Here is a 27345-nt window from a genome sequence, read left to right on the forward strand (position 1 = left end):
TGAAGTAATTTTTCAGAAAATGAACGACTTCGTGGTGTGGGCGTCTTCACGTGAAGCGGGAGGTGCCACGTGGTGAACTCACTGTCGCTCACCAAATTAACATTTGCGTTTCTAGACTGCAGATAATGTCGCCTTCTCGGAAGTGCTTGCTGCAAACACTGTGCGGGACTTCGGCTCATTGCCCCTTAAAGCTAGATTATCAGTCATGCGTCGTGATGCTCGTTATTCTTAAAGTAAAACCGTAAATGTGAAATTACACCCTGCTCTTTTGCATGCGCGGTGCACTAATTGTGTACACACAGCATCACTGAAAACATTGGTCACGCTTTCCAAGCTCTTGTTGTTTCTAGACGCCAGTGCACATGACCTGGTTGTGAAACGAGGCGATTGAAGGAGGCAACTCAAAGAAAAAAAACGCGCTAGGGCCGCCGGCTTCCCTTCTTTAGAGCAAGGTTCTATGAAGGAAGGTGACATCACGTGATCGTGATGTCGTAGCATGGCGACAGCAGCGCCCTGTCTCCAGTGTGTGCCTCGTGCACAGTAGCACCAAAGAGATACAGGAAGTAGAACTGCAATGGCAAATTATCCTATTACGATCACATTCGTCCCACTACTACTGTGAACTCAGCTTTAACAAGCGAAAAAATTGCGAAAAAACTGAAGGATATATACATGTACTAACGCCCCTACAAGTTTCTCGTAGTGATCACAAATGCAGTTCGGCTGTGATTTGCCGAGAGCTGTTCATCTTGATATCTTTCTCACTCGTTTCGTTTCGTTATTTTGCTTCTGCCGGTGAACGCGGTGGCAATAACAGCAGCCGGTGTAGTCTGACCCCAGTGATGTTGACGTAGTTTGTACGAGCGAGCCTCGCAGCAATTCTGCGTCGGATTTCGCACGTGTTCTGCCGCTGTCCCGCAGAGAACTATGGGGCTTCGATCGTTTTGATCTGGTGGTACATTTCTCCTCACCGTACCTTCCCTCCTGCTGTTAGGATGCGTGCCGCATTCCACGGGCGGATTGAGTGGCCCTGCATGGCCCTGCTCTGCCGGGGCTCTATTCATGGCATGGTGCCTCTGCTCGAGTTCTCCAAAAGGCAAACGCCATTATTAAATAAAACTAAAAATTAAATACGCGAGAACATAAGCAGTATTTGGCAATCGGACGCCTCGCATGCCGTCGATGAAAACGACGCTTTGCTTTCCATCGGTTGGACCCGGGCTTCGTGCGCAGAAAGAGCTGCCGCCGCCACCACGAGAGCACGGGGGATCATTGCAGACTACCTGCAATGCAATCCTGCTTGATCTTCAATGCGAGGTTCTAAGTCTGCAACCACATCTATCGCGGCAATCGTGAAAGCCATGGCTTCACTGCATCGCGGCCAAGCAGCGGTCACGCGTGGTGACGTGTGATGGAGCCTTCTTATTCGCTGAGAGCAATCAGATTCGTGACGACATCGCTTCAGCACCGAGTCTGCGGCGAGAGAAATTGAGTAAGAGATGTTCGGTCTTCGCTGATGGCCTTATGTCCACTAATAACTTATCTTTTCACACCCAACCTGCACGCATTCTTCAATGCCCCTGCTCATTCTACCTCACCTTCATATTAAATGCGAAGCATTTCTTAGCGAACCTTTGGCACTTTGAGCGTTTCTATCTACGTATCTATCTATCTATCTAGCCGCCTACGTGTGGGGGCTCTCAAGACCACCTCCTTAACTTGGTGTTGACCAAAATTGGCATGGGAGGGTAAGAGGATTTGACGAACATGACCATTGGGTCATGACATGAATAACTTGAAAATCCTGTCGTGTACGTCGTCAAACCCTTTCCTCCAGACACGTGTGGCACATACCCGCTTACCACGGGCCGCGGTGCACGGGTATGCGCCACAGGTGATTGACAATTTATATCTACCCAGGAACGGCGAGAACAGATATTAAATGCGAGAGCGTTAAGAAAAACCGACATCGGCAGCACTGAACCGACGAGTGGAAAGAATGAAAATTATGATCCCAGCAGGACTCGAACCCAAGCATTCCGCGTGGCAATCAAGCATTCTACCACGAAGCCACGCCAGGTCTGTAAACTGGTTTGGAAAAACAGCCTATGCAGGCGCAATGTCGGTGCACAGTCAATTGTGGCTGTGTTGCTTGCTATCTAATTTTACAAGAAAGCAATAAACGCTAGATGATACTCCTACGATGTGTATACTCCTACAATACAGGCGTCATGTCAAGTTAACGTCTGTGTTTCCAGTGTTGGCCCCGCTTTTATAGCAGTCTAATAAACATGAGATTCGTATCCCTATGATTCAGCAAGCTATATTGAAGCATTGCTCGACCCCGGAGGAATACATTAACGAAATTTACGTATGATATTCACATCATCACACCGTAAAGTGCTGTTAGTCCGCCAGAGCGACGCAGTGTCCTCTTCATTTCTTACGAGGCTGGGCGATGGCCTCATGCTGACCGAGGATGATGCCAGATTGATTGACAGCCGCTTTGTTGACTAGGCTACGTAGGCCACATACGCCCAGATAGCCTACGAATACGACAAGCGCCATTCACTGATGTTGGTCTACGTAGCACTATCCAAGCCTACCAGCCTCGACGGCCTATACCTCACCAACGCGAAGGATGACATCAGATTCCGACATGTCGCCTGCTCTATCGACAGACAATTTGTCGACGAAATGACCGAGGCATCCTCGATTTCCAACAGCTGTACTATACGTCATACTTCACTACACATGGACTCGTCACCGCGACCACGACCTGATTCGATAACAAGTCATGACCAGCTGCTGGTGCTCACTGACCACGGGGATGATGACCTTGTTCGAGAACTGTCAAGAACCTCTTCCACACATGCACACGGGCTCGTGAAACGTGTGTGCGTTCTCCATCATAAGAGACAAATATAAGGACTACATGTCAGCTTACCGCTTCTGGTGTCGGTATAATACACATGTTGCCGTTGGCAGCGTTACCCAACTGTAAACAACTGATTATATAACACATATGCGGCTCTTCAACATATATGTGTGCGTATAAAATTTATACAGATTTTTAGCGTCATGTTGTAACGTTTGGCTCAGTAAAAAAAAATACGCCACAGTCGCCCTCCCGCCGCATGGTTCGCATAACATCGACTGCCATGGTACGTGGGATCTGCCGTATTTTTTCTCGTTAGCGTACCTTTAATGCTCCTGACTGTGCGTATCGGACGCCCTAGCAGGAAAGTTACACCAGAAAAAGATCTATACGCTCATGTTTTACCCACTACCTTGAGGGAGGAGGCGGATCACGAACATCGACTTCACTGTCTGCTTCAGTGAGGCGGTAAGCTACAATGACACTTCATTTTCTGCTAATAGAGCTCAAGATTTTGCGTTTGATATTTCCTGTAAACACAGGTTATGGTGGCGTCATCTGGTCGACATAGACTCCGGATGAGGCACAAAACACGCACAAAAGACGGCTAATGTTTCAAATGAATAACGTTACCATTTGAAATAACTTTCCCCTATCTTACATGGGTCATTTCTGAAGGCGATTTGGCACCGCCATTCCAACAACATATATCTACCTCCAAAATGACTAAAATCTGGACGTCGATTGTGAAATATAGTTTTGTTTCACGGTTATATGCATCAACACGTGTTGATCGCAGGGGTTCTCTCAAGAAGAAAATGCTTTAGACAAGTCATGCCTGTGTAGCAAATAATCACACTTGTTAAGAAAATAATAATAATAAAAACAAACATGCGATGAAGACAGTCACGTGCAGGCCGCTGTTCGCCAGCGAGAGGTCCGCGGGCCGCGTGTTCGAGACCCCTGGTCTAGACTGCAGCCGACGGCGGAAATGTGTGACCATAGAGGCATGGCCAGCTCCTTTTTTAATGCGCGTGCGCCATGTCAAATGTCAAGAACGCGTTTTTCTTGGCAACCATTGTTCACAAACAAAATGAGCACTGGCACCCCAAAAGGCAATAATATATGCGACAACAGGGTTTGCCGGAACAAATTTTTGAATTCATCATTAGCATTCATAAAAAAAATTGTAGGCATAGTATGCAGATTTGATCTACGCCATAAATAATTTTGAACAATACATTTCATGGTGATGTAGCCAAAAACGATAAGAACCGTTTACATGCCTACTTTGTCGATCTCTTTTGTGTGGTTGTACGTAATTTACGAACATTTCGTGCAAAGCGAGGAGACGGCAAGGCCACTTCTTCTTTCACATTTTTTCTAACCTTGTGGACTTCTGGTGTGTCGTACGATGCATGTATATGCAAGACGGCTTTAGTCCACTCTAGCGAACAATCAATGAAGAAACCGCTCATACGATTCCCCAGAACAGCCAGGTGGCTTTTTCTTGAACATAAATAATAATAATAATAATAATTCTTCTTATTATTATTATTATTAATCACTATCATTACCATCATGAAGGGCGCAGAAATATATTTGCCATGGGCGCCATCCTATCTAGTTACGCCACTGCTGGTGAGGTGTCGCCGAAACTACTCTCCGCCACAAAAAACATATCGCCGGTCTCATCGAAATCTCATCGAGCTAAACATGAGAAGAAGCGCGCACAGGACAAGGTACGCAAGAACCTGTGTGACCCCAGAAGTTAACGTAAAATAAACTGGCATGGGCGCCAAAGCTTCACGATTGCCCTGCGAAGAAATTCCACGGAGAGTCGCAAACTGGGCCTAGGTCATTAAAGGAATTGATCGCAGCGCGAACTCGACACGAGGACAAAAGAAAGGCGCTGCGTGTCTTGTCTTCTTTCTTTTGTCCTTGTGTCGTGTCCGAGCTGCAACCAAATCCACACAGAGGCTTAATGATTGGGGGGCTTAGCCGAATACCGACACCTCTGTAAAGAGGGACGAGGGGTAAAGAGAACAGGCCAAGTGTGTCACAACTATTCAAATATTCTATTTAAATAATAACTCTGTTTTCCTTCACATACGGCAATATTGTGAGTGCATCGAGTTGTGTCTGAGTAAATAATGTTTTTTCTAAAGTTGAAATTAGTGACACCGCGCAACCCCGTACGATTAATGCCGTTAGTATTCGATGGAAATCTGTGTAGGTAAAAAAAATTGGCTTTTCAATATTTCGATAAATGTAAGTGGTGAACTAGCAACAACTATACTGCGCAAGAAGCGTTTTGCGTTTCGATAATGTGTATACATTGGTATGCGCTGGTATGCGCTGTACGTATTGTGTATTCACCGCAATGGTTGCGTTACAGAGCGCATGAAGGTCACTTCATGGCTGCAGCGGCCGCATTTGCGAAAGGAGCGCGCTGCTCAAGCACAAAGAATTACCAACTGCAACAGTTGTTCGCGCTCGTCCTGAGTATACTTGTGGGTTTGTTTCGTGCGTCCTTCTTTGAGCTTAAAGGTGCTATATCTGCCAAACACAAATAGACATTGTACAAGCTCTCATATATCAATGCACAATAAACGCTCTACTACGTCTGTGAAGACACCTTTCACTTTCGTGTTATGCCGATTCCTATGATGGAGTGATCAGCCACGTTTTCGCAACAAGGCCCTGCCTTTTATCGAGGTCAGTCCTTGTCAGCTGCACTTCTAACAAGTCAACCTCTACTAGAAAACGACTACATCTGTCTGATTGCTTTGTTATCCGTACGGCTGGCTCTGCTTGTTAACGTTATGCGCTTACTTCTTTTCATTCCACCAGTTCATTTCAAACTGTCTTCAGCTGCTTCTTTTTATGCACCAGTTGTAAGCTAATGGTGATGGTGTCTGTGTAATGCAGTTCATGTCTTGAAGAAAGCGGTGCACGTAGAAAGCTAAGACTAGAAAGGAATAAAGACACACAGCCGAATCTGTTCTTTCCATTTGTCTTTTTTGTCGTTTATGTGCACTGCTTTCTTCGAGGCATGAATACGACCCAACTCGTACAACTTGCAATATTGGTGCATTGCAGGGATGCACGTATTAGTAAACTCCATGCCAAAGGGCATGCAGTGGCGCGTTCTTCAACCAGTTATAGATCTTTGGTGCCTAAAGCAAGCGAGCATTTGGCAGCCAACCCTCGCAATGACCTAAACGAGCATAGAAACGTTCATTAAAGCCAAAATTGAAAAAGCTTGGTCAGCATATATTTTTCTATGCAGAGGCCCAATGACTGCGAAATATATATCTTTACATCAATCTCGCTTCTGGTGGTTTTCTTACGTAAAATACATCCTCACTTAGCTGTTACACGAGCATCACCATGAAACACATATTATGGAAGGAACATGAGCCGCCGTGGTATTGTTGCATGTGCGGTGTCGGGCCGCTGATCTCTAGGGCGTGGGTTGAACACCTGGCCACCGCGGTGGCACCTAGATGGGGGCGGATGCAAAAACACGCGTGTACTTCAATTCTCTGCACTTTAAGGTGGTCTAAATTGTTCCAGAGTATCTCCACTGCGGTGTTTCTAATAATCGCACCGTGTTTCAGGCGCGTAAAATTCTGGCAGCAACGAAATGAACAAATACAGAAGGAACATATTACACTTCTGCTATGCCTTTATCTAAATGTTGCTGGAATAACCAACCATTTTAGTAATGTGGTTTGTTTTTCAAATATTCTTCTACTATTATCCAATTTATTACAATATTTTAGTTGTAGCGGACCAGTGGTCGATACAATCGAAATATGAGAGCTCGTGGGTACGTTTAAACTTGAACTGTATTCACTTCGCAGGATGCAGATCAGCGTCGGAAGCCAGCTTCTGGCGGACTAGTGATTTTTTATTCGCATGCACGAGATACGAGGTCGCCTACAAGTGCAGAGAACACCCATCAAAGAGCACGAGGTTTGGCAGACTCCTCCAAGGTTGCTCAAGAGCATTTTGCCGACGCTGCGGAAGCTAAACCAAGAATAGTAGGGGAAGACGCGCGGTGCAAGGTGTCTTCCAAGTCACTGGACTCTCCTGGGAAAATTTCCGCGGCTCACGTTCGAACCTCACCAGAGAAATCGCCGGGGAGAATTGTACTCGCCCAAGATTCCCAAAAACCCGCCCAGAGCACCTCGCCGTCACATACTACCGGGAAGCCTTCCGTAGCGCCCACCACTGCAAACAAGAAGGCAGCGGAAGGGGCGCAAGAACACGGGGCTCCCAAAGAGGCATTGGTCGCTGGAAAACCCGGGACAACAGCAGTTTTAATTGGGACGGAAGCACCAGCTGTCCAACAAGTGCATCCGTCACGAGCTGCTCCTTCTTCGCCGCCTAAAGCGCAAAAAGAAGGCAAGAACAAGCAGCATAAGAAGGGGAAAAGGCGCAAGAAGGGAAAGAGTCGGGGCGGTTCTCCGTTGCCTGTGGTCCTTATGCCCGCCCTCCTTGCACAGGCCCCTGCTCAGGCCAACACGCCGAGGAAGTGACGTTTTCGTCTACCGCTTCTCAAAAACGTACTTCGAATGCCCCGCGAGATAACATTGTGAAACGGTATAATGTACTGCGAAGAAGCCTTTTGCGAATGTATTTCCCCAACCTGCTGTCCCAGTGATAGAAATACTGGGAAGCTTGGTGCTTGTATACGTTTGGTGTGGTAGGAAAAAAGCTTGCTGTAGGTAAGTGCTCCAATGATGACATTGTTTTAGCTCATTCTCATGGCGAACGCAGCTTCCACTTGTTATGAATAATCGTGAATGGCTAAGCTATTGACAGAGTGTCGATGTTTCTATTTAAACTTCACGCTGAAAATAATACCTTCCGGTAAATGAAAGACGGGAATCTTGAAGGCTCATTTCTTTGTTTGATACAACCGTAATGAAAAGCAACAGATAATGAAGCTAAAGAAGGTATAGGGGACGTCAATTAAGTGTATTGTAGTAATTATGATATTTCCTCTTGAGTCCCGGCTATGGGGAATTGTCCAATATATTGTACAACTCGTTGTCGTCTGCTCCAACACCAGCACCCACAATTTCCCGTTGAAACTATTTTTTAGTATTTTAAACGTCTACTAGCGCCCTCTGTCAAGTGTGGGCAAAATCAATGCCGCGGCGCGCCTGGAATGCTAGTCCAAAATGACAGCGGTCAGCAGTGGCGTGTTCCACGGCCGCCCTCGTCAAACTACGTAATCTGAAGTTTGTTTGTTTGCTTTCATTTTTAAGTGCATTATCATTTTTAAAGTAACTTTTAAGTACGCCATTTTCGCCGAGTTATTTGGTCCTGATGTCAAATATACTGGAGATCAGGACCAAGTGAAGGCCTGATGTCCAATATATTTGACATTTCACCACATACAAACCCCAACTTTTACTAAGCTAAACTTTAACACTTTTTGCCTACGTGGTCTATTCGAGCTATACTGAACTTTATGAAAAAATTCGTGCACCTAACTTTAATCCAGGACTCCGGAGTATATACGTGAAGAAAGTAAAGTGGACAAAAAGACAATTTGCCGCCGACAGGGACCGAACCTGCAACCTTCGGTAACCTCCCATCTGCCCCGTAAGGTGGATGGGGAAGGCCAGTCTATAGTAAATAGGGTATAACTGACACCTTGAGAGGAGCGTTTTATCCGCGCAGCGCAATGTTTGCATTGATGCCAAAAGTTAACGGAGTTTTTAGCGATGGGGTAGCTGAAACATAGCTTTCAATAAGTTTTCCGGCTTGCCCAGCCAAAGCTCCTGCGTCAACTGATGCATTCACTTTTCTTCCATTTATAATCAGTGCAGTTTGTAAAACGTTTGACAGAATCAAAATGATGACAGCATCATTTTGGTTACATGGATGGGGCTGTGCACCCACGTTTATTCGTTGTCTCCTGGAGGTCTCCGTAATTGCTAGGCGGGTAGTATGAAGTGGTACTTCATGTGGCTGCTGTCATTGCTGTCGCTGTAATATCTGCAGGAACTCTCGCTGATTGGGTCCAATTATGTTGGTCGGTGTGCCCAGAGGCTTCATGGCAAACGTCCTTAAGACATCCCAGTAGGTCGTCAACCATCTTGGGCGATCTTATTTGCACTTGCTTTTGACACTCCTTTGTCATACCATGGATGACTAAAGGCACAATGGATGATTCAGGCAGCGCAGGGTCTGCCGATTGTAAAAGACGTCTCTTCGTAGAAGTAATGAATTAGTGAGCCTGAGCGCTGCTTGAAAAATATAGCTCTGTCCCAACGGCAGATAGGGTTTTTGTCAAATGCCGAAATGAAACTTCCTCTTCACTGATCTCAGGAATCGTTCGGATGGTCTAACATTCGGAGCTCATACTACCTCTTGGTAATATGAATAAGGAACAACCTCATATTCTGCACTTTGTCTTGTGACGTCATCCAGCTATTCTCACTAGCGTACTCGAAGAATTTCAGCCAAGTAGTTGCTGACGAGGACGCCCCATCGAACATGTCCGCCTTGACCGTCATTTTTGATACCAGTGTTAGCGCGTAGAGTCTATTAGCACAGGAAGCAATCGTCCATATTGCCACGCTCGCTTCTTCTTTTATTTTGACGTGTTCGAGTTTGACCAGCAAGGACGGTTATCAACGCTCGACGCTGGCCGTGAAGCAGTGTTCGAGAAGCTTCACGATTTTAGTAGATCGCTTTGTTAAGATTGCGTGCCGCACGCGAATGTTCCAGCTTTGTCGAGAGATAACGCCGCCACCAGCGATATTGCTGGAAAGTTCCATAGCGCCTGTATAAAAGCCGACGCGCTTGACCGCTTGTCAGTTGATCGACGGACGACGCCCTGTTCGCCGCTATATTTGTACAGCGTGTATTGCTGTAGTTCTAGTTCTCATTTTTCGGCCACAAGTTCGGCCAAATAACCAGTTTCATCCTGCAAACGCCGACTGCTGTCTTCATCGACGTCACGACCACGTGACATCTGGTGGAGGTGCTGCTTCGCTCATGTTCCGGTCGCCCCCGTCAGGCCGTGAACCCAGTCCGGGCCGCAACGAAGACATCGACACCTACCCCGAACAGCGAGCAAGCCGCAGGACACAAGGACTACCTCCAGAATACCAGCCTTTACCCGACAAGACGAGGAAGACCCCGACCATGACCAACACAACAGCGACAATGACAGCAACCATGCCGCTTGCACCCGTGCTGCTACAGCGCCCAAAGGAACCACCGACCTTTCACGGATCATCTGCTGAAGACCCAGAAAGTTGGCTGGAGAAGTACGACCGCGTCGCCACTTTTAACGAATGGACCGATGAACACAAGTTAAGACACGTCTACTTCGCCTTGGAGGACTCTGCCCGAACTTGGTTCGAGAACCAAGAGCGAAGCCTCACGACGTGGGACATTTTTCGCACAAGATTCCTTGCCACATTCACGAGTGTCGTCCGCAAGGAGAGGGCCGAAGCTCTGCTGGAAACCCGTGTGCAGCTTCCAAACGAGAACGTTGTGCTGTACGCGGAAGAGATGAGCAGACTGTTCCGACACGCCGACCCAGCCATGCCCGAGGACAAGAAAGTCCGCTTGCTCATGCGAGGGGTAAAGCAAGAGCTCTTCGCTGGGCTAATGCGGAACCCACCGTCGACAGTCCAAGAGTTCGTCTCAGAGGCGACGACGATTGAGAAGACGTTGGAAATGCGCAACCGGCAGTATAATCGCCGATCGATTCAAGACAACCCAGTTGTTCATGCTGTCGGCTCCGACGACCTGCGCGAAGCGATCCGAGCGATCGTGCGGGAAGAACTACGCAAGCTCTTACCCTCACCACAGCCAGAAGTTGCGTCGATCGCTGACATCGTCCGAGAGGAAATCCAGCAGTCTCTGGGCACCCCCGAGTCAGCGCAGCCACAGCTGCAAGCAGTGACCTATGCTGCTGCAGCCCGACGCAACGTCCCCCCTCCTCGCCCAAGTCAAGACGCCGCGCCGCATCAACAGTTCCGCCGCCAGGCACCACCGCCGCCGCCACCGACGTCATACCGCCCGCAAGCCGGCCAACGATACACGCCGAGGAAGACCGACGTTTGGCGCGCCCCTGACCACCGCCCACTCTGTTACCATTGCGGAGAAGCTGGCCACACTTACCGCCGCTGCCAGTACCGACAGATGGGACTGCGTGGATTCGCCATCGACGCGCCGCGTCCACAGCGAGGGGAAAAACCACGTGACATCGCCGACTACCTCGCGGGAACGCAATGGACGCCCCGACAACCTTCCCGTTCGCCGTCGCCAGGCCGCTACGTCTCTCCCCAACGCCGACCATACACTGGCCCAACTCGGGGCCGGTCACCTAGCCCGTATCCGGAAAACTAAGGACAGCAACCGATGGAGGTGCGGTTGCTGTACGACGAAATACCGAAGATCCTCCGCCGCCGACGACGACGCCACGACGAAACATTCAGGACACGACGCGAACCAGACAGAGCCCTGACGAAGAAACCTCGCGGATCGATGTAGACCTGACGACGCAACGTGGAAGCAGCGGTACAAACCGACGTAGCCGTGACCCGACACCGCGGCCTAACTGCAACGCAAGACGACGAACTAGCGACCTCGACGTTCTTATCGACGGCCACAGCATCACAGCCCTCGTCGACACCGGAGCCGACTATTCTGTCATCAGTGGACCGTTCGCCACGAAGCTGAAGAAAGTTAGGACAGCCTGGGAAGGCCCCGAAATCCGGACAGCTGGAGGTCACCTCGTAACGCCAGAGGGAATCTGCACAGCGAGACTCACCATTAACAACAGGATTTATCCCGCGAACTTCGTAATTCTGCCGCGTTGCTCGAGAGATGTCATCCTTGGTATGGACTTCTTAGGCCTTCATGGTGCAATCATCGACCTGAGGTCTAAGTCAATAACACTGTCCACGGAAAAGGCACTACCGCCGCACACTCCGCCAAGAAAGCACGCCTTGAATGTGCTGGAAGACCAGGTCACCATTCCACCTCGCTCCAGCGTCATCATTTCCGTCGGCACGCAGAAATCAGCAGACCTCGAAGGCGTTGTTGAAGGCGACAAGCACCACTTGATTAACCGCAAGATTTGCGTCGCAAGAAGAGTAGCAGAGCTGCGGGCAGGGAAAGCAACAGTTATGCTCACGAATTTCAGCAACGAGTACAAGCACGTGAGCAAAGGCACGACGGTCGCCTACATCGAAGAAATCGTAGAAGCCAGCAATGCTTTCGACCTCACCGATTCTCCCGAGCCTACTCCGACGAATAAAGCGCCGCAACCAGCTTTCGACATCAATCCCAGCCTTCAGAAGCACAAACAAGAACAGCTCAAAACCCTGCTCTTGCAATACAAGGACTGCTTTTCGTTGTCGTCAAGAATTAGGCAGACTCCCGTGGCAAAACATCGCATCATAACAGAGGAAAGCGCCAGACCACTCCGTCAGAGCCCGTACAGAGTTTCGACGCGAGAACGCGAGGCCGTGAAGAAACAGGTTGACGAAATGCTACGCGACGACATCATCCAGCCGTCGAAGAGTCCGTGGGCATCCCCGGTGGTGCTAGTGAAGAAGAAGGATGGGACTCTACGTTTTTGCGTCGATTATCGTCGCCTGAACAAAGTCACGAAGAAGGACGTGTATCCCCTTCCCCGGATAGACGACACCCTGGATCGATTACACAACGCAAAGTACTTTTCGTCGATGGACCTCAAGACCGGTTACTGGCAAATAGAAGTCGACGAGAGAGACCGAGAAAAGACTGCTTTTATAACACCAGACGGCCTGTTCGAGTTCAAGGTCATGCCCTTTGGTCTTTGCTCGGCACCTGCGACTTTTCAACGGGTTATGGACACAGTACTGGCCGGCTTGAAGTGGCAGACGTGCCTCGTGTACTTGGACGACGTCGTTGTGTTTTCCTCAAACTTCGACGAACACCTTCGGCGCCTTGAAGTTGTACTTCAAGCAATCAAGACCTCCGGACTCACCTTGAAGCCTGAAAAGTGCCGCTTCGCGTACGAGGAGCTCTTGTTCTTGGGTCACGTGATCAGCAAGGATGGTGTTCGCCCGGACCCGCGGAAAACAGCTGCGATCGCTGACTTCCCGACTCCCACCGACAAGAAGGCCGTACGCCGTTTCCTCGGCTTGTGCGCCTATTACAGACGTTTCGTCAAGGAATTTTCACGGATCGCCGAGCCACTGACGCAACTCACGAAGACCGACGTCGAATTCAGGTGGGAAACGTCGCAAGTTCAAGCATTTCAAGAATTGAAACGACGCCTGCAGACGCCTCCCATACTTGCGCATTTCGACGAATACGCCGATACGGAAATCCACACCGACGCAAGCAGCGTAGGACTCGGCGCCGTCCTTGTGCAAAAGACCGACGGATTCGAAAGGGTCATCAGTTATGCTAGCCGGTCGGTATCAAAGGCAGAAATCAACTACTCCACAACAGAAAAGGAGTGCCTGGCCATCATCTGGGCTACATCGAAGTTTCGCCCCTACCTCTACGGCCGGCCCTTCAAAGTTGTGAGCGACCACCACGCCTTGTGTTGGCTAGCTAACTTGAAGGACCCTTCAGGTCGCCTCGCACGGTGGAGCCTACGACTTCAAGAATTTGACATAACCGTCGTTTACAAGTCCGGAAGAAAACACTCCGACGCTGACTGCCTGTCCCGCGCCCCCGTCGACCCACCGCCGCAGGACGACATGGAGGATGACTGCTTCTTGGGAACCATAAGTGCCGAAGACTTCGCCGAACGACAGCGAGCGGACCCAGAACTCAGGGGCCTTGTGGAATACCTCGAGGGCAGGACCACCGTTGTTCCCAAGGCATTCACGCGAGGACTGACGTCGTTTTTCTTGCGCAACGGTGTTCTCCTTAAGAAGAACTTCTCGCCGCTTCGAGCCGATTCCCTTCTCGTAGTGCCCTCGACACTGCGACCAGAGGTCCTCCAGGCTCTGCATGACGACCCGACGTCTGGACACCTGGGTGTTTCTCGCACGCTCGCAAGAATACAGGAAAAGTACTACTGGCCGCGCCTTGTCGCCGACGTAATTCGCTACGTCAAGACCTGCCGGGACTGTCAGCGACGCAAGACACCGCCGACTAGGCCAGCCGGACTTCTGCAGCCTATCGAGCCACCTGAACGGCCGTTCCAGCAAATTGGGATGGACTTACTGGGGCCGTTCCCGACGTCCAATACCGGAAACAAATGGATCGTCGTAGCTACCGACTACCTCACCCGCTACGCCGAGACAAGGGCCCTACCCAGAGGCAGTGCCGCCGAAGTAGCAAAGTTCTTCGTTGAGAACATCCTCCTGCGTCATGGCGCCCCAGAGGTCCTCATCACCGACAGAGGTACGGCGTTTACTGCTGACCTAACTCAGGCAATACTGAGATACAGCCAAACAAGCCACCGCCGGACCACAGCGTACCACCCACAGACCAATGGCCTCACCGAGCGGCTAAACAAGACCATCGCCGACATGCTGGCCATGTATGTCGACGTCGAACACAAGACGTGGGATGCCATCCTTCCGTATGTGACCTTCGCATACAACACGGCCATGCAAGAAACGACGCAAATGACGCCGTACAAGCTGGTCTACGGAAGGAGCCCGGCAACGACGCTCGACGCAATACTACCAACCGCCACCGACGAAGACGATCTCGACGTTGCCGCCTATTTGCAACGCGCCGAAGAAGCTCGACAGCTCGCCCGCCTGCGCATCAAGAACCAGCAGAGGGTCGACAGCCGTCACTATAATCTTCGACGACGCCACATGGAGTACCAGCCCGGTGACCGTGTGTGGGTCTGGACGCCGATACGCCGACGTGGGCTCAGTGAAAAGCTTCTTCGGCGATACTTCGGCCCATACAGGGTGCTTCGACGTCACGGCGCTCTTGACTACGAGGTCGTCCCGGACGGCATTACGAACTCCCAGCGACGCCGCGCACGACCTGAAGTCGTCCATGTCGTGCGCCTTAAGCCGTTTTTTGCGCGTTAGCGAACCTGAGAACTCTACTTTTTCCTTTTTTATTGTAATTTATTTGTGTATGCACTTGTTTTTTCCTTTGCATGTTCTGTTGCAAGCATCGGGACGATGCTTTTTCAGAGGAGGGCAATGCCACGCTCGCTTCTTCTTTTATTTTGACGTGTTCGAGTTTGACCAGCAAGGACGGTTATCAACGCTCGACGCTGGCCGTGAAGCAGTGTTCGAGAAGCTTCACGATTTTAGTAGATCGCTTTGTTAAGATTGCGTGCCGCACGCGAATGTTCCAGCTTTGTCGAGAGATAACGCCGCCACCAGCGATATTGCTGGAAAGTTCCATAGCGCCTGTATAAAAGCCGACGCGCTTGACCGCTTGTCAGTTGATCGACGGACGACGCCCTGTTCGCCGCTATATTTGTACAGCGTGTATTGCTGTAGTTCTAGTTCTCATTTTTCGGCCACAAGTTCGGCCAAATAAACAGTTTCATCCTGCAAACGCCGACTGCTGTCTTCATCGACGTCACGACCACGTGACAATATTTCTCAGTTTGTAACGCCTGCACTTGCAACATCGGCTCCATAAGCACCGCAATGTCCGCCTTGACCGTCATTTTTGGTACCAGTGTTAGCGCGTAGAGTCTATTAGCACAGCAAGCAATCGTCCATATTTCTCAGTTTGTAACGCCTGCACTTGCAACATCGGCTCCATAAGCACCGTAATGTGCTGGTTAGCGTCTCTTGAAAACGGCTTGTCGCTGGTTATCTGTCTGAAGTGCTTTTCATAGTGGGACATCTTGATATTGATTTTCCACACACCTCGGCGGCTGAGATCCGCCTCGGTGACATTCGCCTTTCTTGCGATGAACTGCAGCAGGCTTGGCGACGTCGCTGACTCCTGGAGTTCGACTTGTTGCTCGTCTTCAGCTTTGTATGACGTTACGTACGGTTGCCCCGCAGTAGTAGCACAGACTCCTACTTCTATCCACATCCTGTCGGGCTGCGCCAAATATAAAATAGGGATCTAAGACCTGTTGTTCACTTTTTAATGTCGACATTTGATCTTCTTTGTAGATGTAGATGTAAATCCTTTACTGCTGGCTCACACCCACTCAGGGGGATTGGGTAAGAATCGGGTAGCTTAGAAAAAAAATTTAAAAACTAGAAATGAGAATAATTTCTTATTTTGTATCACAAAAAGATTTTTTACAAGTTATTGTGTGAGAATAATAATTTAAAAAAAGGAAAAAGGTGGGTGAAATTTATTTCATCAAATAAGAAATACCTAAATATAGAAACGAATCTTGCTGTACTTTGCTTTTGGTTAACTATGGAACACTGTAACTGTGGTTATTGTGTAAATCTCTTTGACTGTTCTATGAAATCTTGCATGGCCTCGCATACTTTCCCGCTGCTGTGCCCAAGGGTAAAGGTTCTCAACTCTAATCCCATGATGCGTAAGGGCGTTTCTAGTGGTCTTTCGTAATGTTGAAAACTTTTGACAAGATATCAGAAAGTGTTCTATTGTTTCCTCTTCCCTACAATAAGAACAAAGGGGGGATGGTGCCAAACCGGCTCTACATAAATAAAAATTTAATGATAGAATACGGCAACGCAACTTCGTAATTATAACTTCCAGATCTCTGTTATGACATGTTGAACTTGGCCAGTGTGTCATTAGATGATTGAAGTCCGGGGAATTTCTTAGAGATGGTATACTGAATTCTCGCATCATCGTTTGCCTCCGAAATCTAGCCGCTACTATAAAAGCTGATGTAGGGGTAATAATATTAGCTGGTCCGTCTAACGCCGCTTTCGCTAATGTATCAACTGTTTCATTTTGAAACAGACCTCGATGCCCAGGCACTTTCAATGTTTTCATATACCGGATGCCGTTAATATTACTGCGGAATTTATTGATGTGGGCAGTTTACGAAGGGCCAAGACTATCGCTAAAAATTCTGCAATAAAGATTGGTGTGTAATCTGGAATTCGGAGCGAGAAGGACCAGTCGAGAAGAGGGCAGAATATACTGATGCCACACTTTTCCTCTCTCTGCGACGCGTCCGTCGCAATGACTACGTTTGCTTGCATTCTGAACAGGTAGTCCTGTAGGGCAGCTCTTAACATGTTACTCGGGAGGTGTTTTGCAGTGTTTGGGAAAATGTCATCAAAGTAGATTTGAAGAGAAGTTGTCGCATTACTAATCGGAATAACCTCCCTTATTTGGACGGACAGTGGATCGAGGAGAGATTGTACAAATTTTACTTCAGGTGTATGAAATCTAGGCCAATAACAATAAAAAAATAAACCAGGTTGCGCAATGAAAACTGTTTGGTTACGCCTTAAAGGGGATTCAAATGCCCTTAAATATATTTGTACAGCCAATATTCTGAATCTAGTGAGAAGTGAGGGAATTCTGGCTTCTATATACAAAACATTATTCGCTACAAATTTAGGTAGCCCTAAGCACATGCGCAGTGCTTGCTTTTCCAGAAGAACAAGGGGACGAGGCTTATAGGCAGGTGCCCAGAAGTATAAAACACTCCCAAACTCTAGAACCGGTCTTACATACATGCGGTATATTGATAATAACGTGGATCTACGCATTCCTGATCTCCTGTTGCTTATTCTCCGTAGAATACCAACTGCCCGAACACCCTTTGCTGCGATATATTCTAAGTGGTTTCGCCATAAGAGAGAGCTGTCATATATCACTCCCAAATATTTGATATTTTGAACTTGTGGAACAATGTCAAGTTTGTATGAAAGAGATATATGAACTGGGTCTTTTATAGGGAATACTAGTACCGCACACTTGTTCACGTTTAGAGAGAGTGAATTGCGTCAAGCCAATGTTCTATTTCAGATAAGTATATTTGCAGGTTTTGATAGAGAGCGTGAATGCCATTAGCTGATGAGAAGAACGCTATGTCATCCGTTTAGACGTACGTGTGTACGTTGTCGTTTCATGGAATCGGGCTTAATAAAATATTGAATAAGACCGGTGACAGACTCTTTTTGCCTGTTTATAATTACTTGATGAAACTCCGTTCTTAGAGCTATAAAATTTCCTATTACCTAGAAATTCCGCAATCCACGCTTCTCAATAATGCGGGAACTAAGTTGATTTCTCTCAGGCGACTAATTAATACGCTGTGTTCAACACTATCGTACGCTTTTGAAATGTCCACAGTAACTAAAGCTGCATACTGTCCTTGTCGTCGCGCCAGATGTATCCGACTTTCGAGGTCAATATGTGCTTGACATATGGAATAATTTATTATATTAAGGACATCCTCCCGTGCCTCTTTAAATAAAACTTTTAACATTGCCGAAGTGACTCCATCGGGGCCTGAAGCAGCAGCGGGAAGTTTCCTTATCACCTCTGATAATTCCTCCATCGATATTTCATTAAAGGTAGCACCTGATTTCGGCATTAATGAAGGGGGATGAACCTTAGCTGAAAAGCACTTTTCCAAACCTTGTGCTATGCTCTCCAATGACTGCGTCAATTCCTGTGGCGATAAAATTATGTATTCAATATTTACTGATTGAGGAATTAGTTTCTTATGTCTGAGAAAGCCAAATAGTGCTCTTTTGTTATTTGATTTCGAAAGAAATTCAAAATGCTTTTCGTCATACTCCACTTTCGCTTTCGCGACTGTACGTTTAAATGTACCTGCAATGAATTTATAATCTCACTAGTTTTTAGGGCATTGATTGTGTAGTAGCTTCTTCCAGGCGGCTTTTCTACGCCTGTAATCCCGAGTGCATTCGTCATTCCACCAACGCGACATACACTTTTGTTCAACTAAGTGAACCTCAAATTCCGCTTTTCTATGCGACTCCTGTAAAACAGAACAAATGCTCAATGATTTTTGTTTTGACGTTGCTTCTGACAGAGATGCCATGTAGCATCGCAAGCTCTTTTTAAACGTACTGTAATTTATGCACGTGAGTCTTCTAAAAATTACTAATATTAACGGGCATATAATCTTAAATATCACCGGAATGTGATCACTATTAGTAGCAGAATCAACGGTCGACCAAGATGAAATACAAAGGCCTGATCCCGAGAAAGTCAAATCTAGAGAAGAGGCAGCCATCCCTCTGATAAAAGTAGGGACGCCTGAGTTGTGACAAGTTAGACTATTACCCTGAGACCAATCCCATAACCGAGTTCCCCACGAGTCTGTCCGTAAGCCCCATGTTATGTGATGTAAGTCGAAGTCACCCGCCAATAGGACATTATTACCGCTAACAGAGATTACACTATCCAAAGGGTTTGTGTCGTTAACCCCTGACGAATAGTATACATTTGCTACGTAAAATGTTCTACATGAAGGAAGGCTCAATGCAATTACCAGAATTTCGTGCTCCGACGACAAAAGCTGAAGTGCTATTTGCGCCTTGTGGCAAAATCTGTTTGAAATTAACGTAAGTAACCCACCCCCTCTTGACCTTCGGTCAAGACGAAATGATCGATAGTTTTTTAAATGGTAATGCTGATCTCGACCTAACCAAGTTTCTTGTAATAATATTATATCTGGATTTTTTTCAACAATGAGACACGACAAATCTGTGGAAGCTTAAACAATTGAACGACAATTCCACGGTAAAACTTTCAAAGGCTCAATGATTGGATATACCAACCGTAGAGACAATCTTCTCAAGAATGCTATCCTTTATGAGGTTGCTAGGCGGAGCCTTTTTCGTTTTAATCTCAGGCGACAAGGACGACGATGGGTTTAGGGGGGATCGCCTACGTTTTTGGGCACGCGAATCTATTTCAACGTCAGTATTAACACTCAGATCTAGGGTGTGGAGACGACCCTCGCTCCCTGTAGACTTATTAACCTCCCGGACGTCATCGAGGGGCTGCCTACCTTCATTCATGCCACATCTGGCTTCCTGCTGAGCAGACAGCGAAGAACTTTTCTGGGGAGGAGCGGTTGTGTTATTTATCAGCTGAGTTAGTTGAGTATTCATTATCTGATACAAGCATTCCGAGAGGCTGGTAAATAACCTATCCATTGCTTTAGACATTGCCTTTTCACTGCAGGCCTCAACTTGTTTGTGCGATACTTGCATCTGCCATTGTATTTTGACCGAGCAGTAATGTCAGCATAACCTTGTGTCCTTTCCTTAATAACTGTCATTGCTCTCTCCTAGAACATCGTCTCCTGTCCATTACTTGCAGTAGTTGCTTCTCTTGAAAATGAATGGGACAGCTAGAATAGTCCGCTCTATGAGCGCCCTCACATAGGCAGCACTTCTCATCTTGGGCAGTACAGTAAGAGTGTGTGTGACCCTCATCACATATGCAACACCGTATTCCAGATTTACACCCACCAGCACTATGGCCAAAACGCCAACAATTTCTACACTGCAGGGGACGCGATGCTAAAGGTTCAACCCTGAAAATTAGAGGCCAAGCTTTTATTTCCGATGGGCATGATGTCCGGCGAAGGTTGCAATCACCGACTTTGTGGCTACTCTCACGTTGTCTACAACGCGACTGCACCGGTAGATAGCTATTACTCCGGCCATTGAGAGTTTCTCGATTGTCTCAGAAGGGCTTAGTTGTGAGTCAACTCCACGTACTACACCTTTGGTGCATGCGAGATGAGGTGGAATATATGCACTCACCGGGATAGAGGCAAATGACGAGCATTTCAGTAGATCCGCTACAAAATCTTTGTCCGGTGTTCTGCATACAATACCTCCGCGGCCGAACTGTCGCACATCGGGGATGCTCTGATACTGCGAGGTTACCGCATGAAGTTGCTCCTGAATCGCCTTAGGGTTGTTCAACCGGATTGAACCACTACCCAAGGGCACCAGCACAACAGGAATGCTGCTCACACCGCTGAGTAGAAAGAGATCAAGAGGTATATCATCCGCTCGAAGACAGGCTGACCATGCCGAACTGCCTTGCCCAGGAGAGTTCCTGGACATTGTTGCGACCACTGGACGATCCTTGAAAAGAGAACTAACACAGGTGAAAATGAATACTCGATAGAAACAAAAGATATTTAAGCTACCCGATTCTTAGCCACCAAAACGCTCAGAACGAAAGCCGCCAAGACAACTCGCCGCTCTAGGTCCACGTTGCACGAGGTGGTCTTCTCTTCACGCTACCGCTCCTCTTCGTCTTCTGTTCGGGACACTACAATGAATTTTTGCGTACATGCAGGTTTCTACTGCACAACCTCCCGGTTGTATTTCCTATAGCTGGGCTTGGTCGTTCATAAATGAGTTGCATAAATACTGTTATCGAAGCTACGAATCACGTAGTTCATCATCAACTTTCAATACCACCAATTGCACACTCGCTGTGTCCAATAACATTGCCTTTTGTTTTCCCTCAACCGTCCGAAATAGCGATCTTATCAAGCAGGTGGAAAATGTGAAGAAAAAATAGGAGAACGTACCTTCTCGTTGCTCAGGTGTGCGGTGAATGCCGGCGCATGCAAGAAGCTAGCACGAATAATTTACCCATTAATTGGAGAAACGTTTGCTATTACGTTTCCCTTCCGCTTGTTCGTAATGTCTTTCGCAGCTGGCTTGAACAGATGCGGCGTATGATCTTCATCGAAATACACGTGAAAGCACTGGCGTCTGTAGTAAGACTAGGCGCACATGCACGACAACTATCCGAAAGCAGGTAATGCACTGGCTCATACACGGAATACAACACATCACGATACACGCGAGTGGTCCTCTTGGCACTCGCTTGTACCGTGATTTCCGAACCGCAGAAACGGCTCAGTTTCCGCGGCTATGGCGGCGGCAGCTTGATTCATCCGGAAAGACGAACGAAGCGAGACACGCTCCGCATGGACGCCGTGCTGTTCTCAAATAAAACGCTCGAGATTTCCTCCAGTCGAGGTGCTTTTCGAGTGAAGGGTCGAGTCGAGGAGCGTTTGTGAACACGGGGGTTAGCCTGAAACTCAACTGAATAAGCGCTCGATAGTCTTATTTAGTTTAAAAACCAGACAAGATGACAGTACCTAACGAAATGCGAGAATCCATCCCGCATTTTTCAAGGAAGACGAGGAACGCGCTTACCCACAGGAAGGTATAAAGTCCGGTCTTGACCGTAGGTTACTTTGACCTCCTATAACGCATTAGGAAATAAGGAGGGAAGAAAAATGTAACGAAAGGTGAGCTCTGATAACATAAATTGTGTCTATTACAAGTCTCGAGATTTTGTATCCATCACCTTCAATGTCGATCAACCGGCTGTAGAAATGTTATGGCTGTAGAAAAAAAAAGGATATTCTTGTAAGCGAATGCTAGAGGTAACGAAAGATATTGGAATTAGCAGATGAAGAATTTTTCATACCACCGGAGCGTCCTTTACGCAACATTATTTTGCCCGACTAGCGAAAAGCGTAAACTAGGTGCGCAACAATTTTATTTTTACTTGTAAGTCCCGGTCACGGTGTTATCCATCAGGAGTCGTATACCGGGTGTTTCAAGAAATGTGTCCAAAATCCTGAAAAATCGGGAAAATGCAATATTTCAAGAAAAATAAACACCGAAAACACGGAGGATAGAGAAAGCGCTCCATTCATTTCCAATTTTCTGTTTTCCAAAACTCCCAGCTTACAAAACATTTGTCAGGCCGATCCGCAAATACGGAAATACCGTATGGTTTCCTCATACTCGGACTAACATAAAGAAAATAGAAGCAGCACAAAGGAAGGCCATACGATTCATCTACAACAAATTTAAACGTGACGACTCGCCCACTAACCTTCTAGATATTTCTGGACTTCTTACACTAGAAGCACGAGCGAAGCAGGCACGTTTAGAATTTCTTTATCAACTAGTGCATAATGATTATAAAACAGACATTTTAAATTATATTTCCTACTCGCAAACTCGAGCTGCCAGGCACAAAATACAAACACATTAGTAGACTACAAATGTAACAGTGATGTGTTTAAATATTCCTTTTAGAGCGAAAGCTGTTATGAGATCATTTCAGCGGCCGTTTTTGGCGCCGTAGTTGTCCGCCGCCGCCGCCGCCGCTGGTGTCCGTAACCACTATCGCTCGAAATAAGAAAAAAAAACGAAATAAGAAAAAAAATTCCAGGATGGAACGAGGTTCGAACCTGGGCCCTCCTCGTGGGAGCCCAGCATTCAACCTCTGAGCCATGCGGGTGCTTGAAACTGCTTTGCAAAAAACCCTATACAGGCTTCATGTCGGGAAGGAACCACATTAACACATGCAATATAGCGTGGTAGAAGAGTAAAATAAGCACCAAGCGTCGCACAACGCGAATTCTGTAACCAGGCGTCACACAATGCGGATTGCGCAACGAGTAGGTTGTTTAATGCTTCGAACCCATTACAAAGGGCTCCGCCATAATGCTTCATCGTCATCAGGCACAGCATCAACAAAGCGCATAACGCCTTACATGCGTTTAGGAGGTACCACGGCTCTCCGTAGAATGACGAAAACTGGAATAGTGCCTGCTTCCCTACTTCTCAAAAATTACATTGATTTATAGCGTAGTGAGTTCCTCGCAAGTGCACCTGTATTGGTGGCCAAGGAAGCCCATAAGCGCATGATCACGGTGTCTGCGGCTGAACAGGTTGCCATCGCGCTCGCCATGACCGACCCCTCGCGGCCTTACATCTATAACGACTCGAGATCAGCCATACTAGCATTTCGATCTGGTTTAATTTCGAAAGAGGCGGCGGCCATAATCAGACAAAGGCCACCTGATGCTTCGCATACTATCGCATCGTTCCCGGCGCACATGGGAAACAATGTACATCCCAGCAAACCCAACCCGAATGAGCTAGTTCATGACCAAGCGCGAGGTCTCACATTCCGCGATGGTCCCGATGCGCTAGACAGTACGGGTTGTAAGCACAACTCCGACCCATTGCTTGCATTTCACGAAATCGTTAAGCACTATCAGCTTGGGCGCAGGAAATTCCCCCTCCCGCAACCCACGCTCACTAGACCCCAGTCTTCTACACTCAGAATGTTACAGACGGGATCATTCCCGTCGAGAGGTCAATTTAGCCACTTTGCTCCGTACATCGACCCACACTGCCGTGAGTGCAATGCAGAGTATTGCTCGCTAGCACACGTGCTCTGGCAATGTTCTGCGTTACGGAATGCGCCTTTTAATAAACAAGAGGACTGGGAGGAAGCCCTCAAAAGCGGCCATCCCCAGGAACAACTAAGGGCTGTCCAAAGGGCCCGCGAACGGGCGGAGGACCATGGTCTTCCGGTCCCAACGTGGGCGCGGCCCGCAACTACGAGTTTGTAGTTCCTTTGGACCTTAATAAAGTTTGTTGACTGACTGACTGACTGACTGACTGACTGACTGACTGACTGACTGACTGACTGACTGACTGACTGACTGACTGACTGACTGACTGACTGACTGACTGACTGACTGACTGACTGACTGACTGACTGACTGACTGACTGACTGACTGACTGACTGACTGACTGACTGACTGACTGATGACTGACTGACTGACTGACTGACTGACTGACTGACTGACTGACTGACTGATCCATTTCTTCGGGGTCTCAGTAAAGTTCTTCGCCCCGCCCCCCTCGCGCTCCCACGTCAACGTATGTTATACAGCATGGCGGGAGAGGGAAATAACGACCGGGCGTCACCCAATGCAAATTGCATAACTGGTGGGCCCTTTAAAGCTTCCAACCCATTACAAAGGGCTGAGCCATTATTCTTCACCATCAGTCGTCGCGTCAACAAAGTACACATAATGTCTTACAGACGTGTAGCTGGTGCCTCGCTTCTCCGCAGAATGACGAATAATGTCTTAGTAGGTGCTACCTAACTTCACAAAAATTGTGATTTATGGCGTAGTGGGTACTTGTATTAGTAGCCCCAAGAGAGCTTACAACCGGCTCTAGAAACGCCGCTCTTCCGGCTTTCGCTGTGAATGTGCTGCGGTTTCAGCGCAGGCCTGGCGTTTTTTTTTCGGTTAATCTTAGCGCCTGTTGTCACTAACACTGAGTTACTGTCTCAGTCTTAGTCAGACATTGAAGAAATCCTAAAGTTTGTTCAATTTGTTAGTAGCATCATTCATGCAATAAGCATATGTACTTGTACATTGTGCATGTAGTCGTGTATGCAGCTTGTAATGTTTATCTGTCATTTACATCTACTCGTATTTTGTTTATATATTATGTAGTGTAAATTGCATATGTATAAAGAGCAAAGTTGATTTACTCTTTTTTCTGTATTGCTGATTGGTCAATATGATGAGTATTCGTAGTACCTGTGCATAGTGCCCACCTGCTATGGTCTAAGTAGAGACTGGCAGTATTGTAAATAAATAAATAAATAAAAAATAAATAAATAATAAGTTTCAGCATGCCAAGGACGTAGCAGATGAAGAAGGTGTAGTAGCCGAGCAAAAATCTTTGCCATCCGGGAATCCCCTTCGCTCCCCAGCTCTGAAGAATGGAGAAGAGGCTCGTCTTATAGATTTTACTGTGCTTCGATGCTTGGTAAGCAGCAGCCAGGGTGCTAGTCTTGATTCCTTTAATGCCGAAGCCCAGCTTGTCAAGCATCCAGCCAAGGGACAAGAAGACTGCAGGTCACGAGAGAAATGGCAAACACTCGGCACTCACAACTTCACGAGGCTATAAGGTAAAAATTCAGAGGAATCAACAATAAAATCACGGTGATCATTAGGTTCGAATACTGTTTCACTAAAAAAATTCGGCAGATCCCACGCCTTGTGGGAGTCGGTATCATGCGAACCAACCGGCGAGTAGTTGCCAATGCTGCATTTTTTTTGCTTTACGCCAAGTGTTACGAGGTGGATGGAGGTGTTTTTGTAAGCGTAGTCGTTGTGTACACATCGGGGCTTTACCAGGCACGTCGACTACACTGGCGTTTAAAGGGTAACTCATGGTTGAGGTAACTCACTTTAGAGCACAGACTTCAGAGCACAGACGTGAGTAATCACTAATCAGCACTCACTTTAGAGCGCAGACGTGAGTAATCGAAACGAAGTGTACTTTACGGTGCGATGATGTGAATATCGTACGTAAATTTCGTTAGCTTATTCCTCCGGGGTTGAGCAACGCTTCAATAAAGACGTAGTCCATTTGCACTATATGAAAGCGGAATTTTTACGTACACAGTCATGGCCAGTGATTGTGAAATAAGTTGCAATAAATAATTAGTATTGTTTGTTCGTCGATCATGCTTTCGATTATTGTTCGTTCGTCGCTGAAAGCAAGGTATGCTGAGCTCATTGCGGACTCCGCCAATAAGTTTTCGGTTTACAGATTCGTCAAGTAAGACCACTGGGTATTATGGGCTTCAGACGTTCTAGCGCTGGTTTGTTTAGTGCAAGATAACGTGAATGTCCCTCTACAGTTTTGCGCGGTGAATTATTAACATTATACTTTATTTTTAGAGCGGACAATCTGTTATGCCATGGCTACCAAGGTCACTCATCGCGTCACAAGCACCTTGAGTCGTATAGTTTCCTACAAGATTTACTAGAGGGAACTCTTTTGCTGCGATCGCTCAGCCACCATGGAATCCATGATACATCGATACATGGTACATTGAATCAGGGCCGTAACCAGGATTTTTTTTCGGGGGGTGTTTGTGGGCAGAACGGCTAACTTTGGCAACTGGTGGTCGCTGTGAAGGCGTGAAAGTATTTTAGTGTCACCCGAAAAGTCAAAGCATGAAAAAATTTCGGGGGTGTCAGAACCCCCCCTTTCTTAGTTACGGCCCTGCATGTATTTGCCTAATCTTCGTGTTTGCGGCTTCGAACGCACTTGTGGCTTTGTTTATTGTTGTGTTTGGTGTTTGTATCGGATAAAAGAATGAGTCGTTGTGGACGTAATGACCCGATATGAATCGGTGAGCCTAAAAGGTCAAGGTGGTGAAGTGGAACTGCTGAACGTTTGTTCAACTTTGTCTTGCGACAAAGCGGCTGCAGGCGACACGGATCTAAACGGAGCCGAAAGAACAAAGCTTAGACAAATCAATGTACCACCCATAATTCCCATGCTGGCTGAAGCGACATGCGTTGCAGCTCCCATAGACACTAGCGCCAGATTTCCCTCTAGTGGAAACTCTATGCCTTGAGCCACCGGAGCACTAGCGTGGCAGGCGTGACGTCACGCCATGTGATTCGTTGAGGAGAGGAATCGCAGCTACGCTCGCTCGGAGCCTCGCTGCTACGGTACCACGTGACCAGACGAATGTTTAAGGTTGCTTCGCCGGTGCTTAGTCGCTCAGTATTGACATGGATGACACGCCGGCTGGACCGTGTGTGCATGCACTTGAGCGGAAGTGACAGGCTGAATCCAGTCATCCAGTTGACAGAACTACACGGCAGGCTGTGAAACCCCAAGCAAAGGCAAAGCTGCCTGCTGAAACATCAGGGCAAAGGGAGGCCCGATTA

General features: G+C 47.5%; 1 protein-coding gene across 1 annotated transcript in view; it reads right to left on the reverse strand.

Annotated features, from left to right (window-relative positions):
* The window catches only part of LOC119406687 (uncharacterized), a 39729-nt gene that overhangs the window by 6105 nt on the left and 6279 nt on the right, over window positions 1-27345 (reverse strand). Inside the window, exon 2 of the mRNA XM_037673418.1 lies at window positions 20628-20773. Coding sequence (XP_037529346.1) covers window positions 20628-20773 — 146 coding nt within the window. The remainder of the gene's footprint in view (window positions 1-20627; window positions 20774-27345) is intronic.

Source organism: Rhipicephalus sanguineus, chromosome 10 (assembly GCF_013339695.2).
Source record: "Rhipicephalus sanguineus isolate Rsan-2018 chromosome 10, BIME_Rsan_1.4, whole genome shotgun sequence".
Lineage (NCBI taxonomy): Eukaryota > Metazoa > Arthropoda > Arachnida > Ixodida > Ixodidae > Rhipicephalus > Rhipicephalus sanguineus.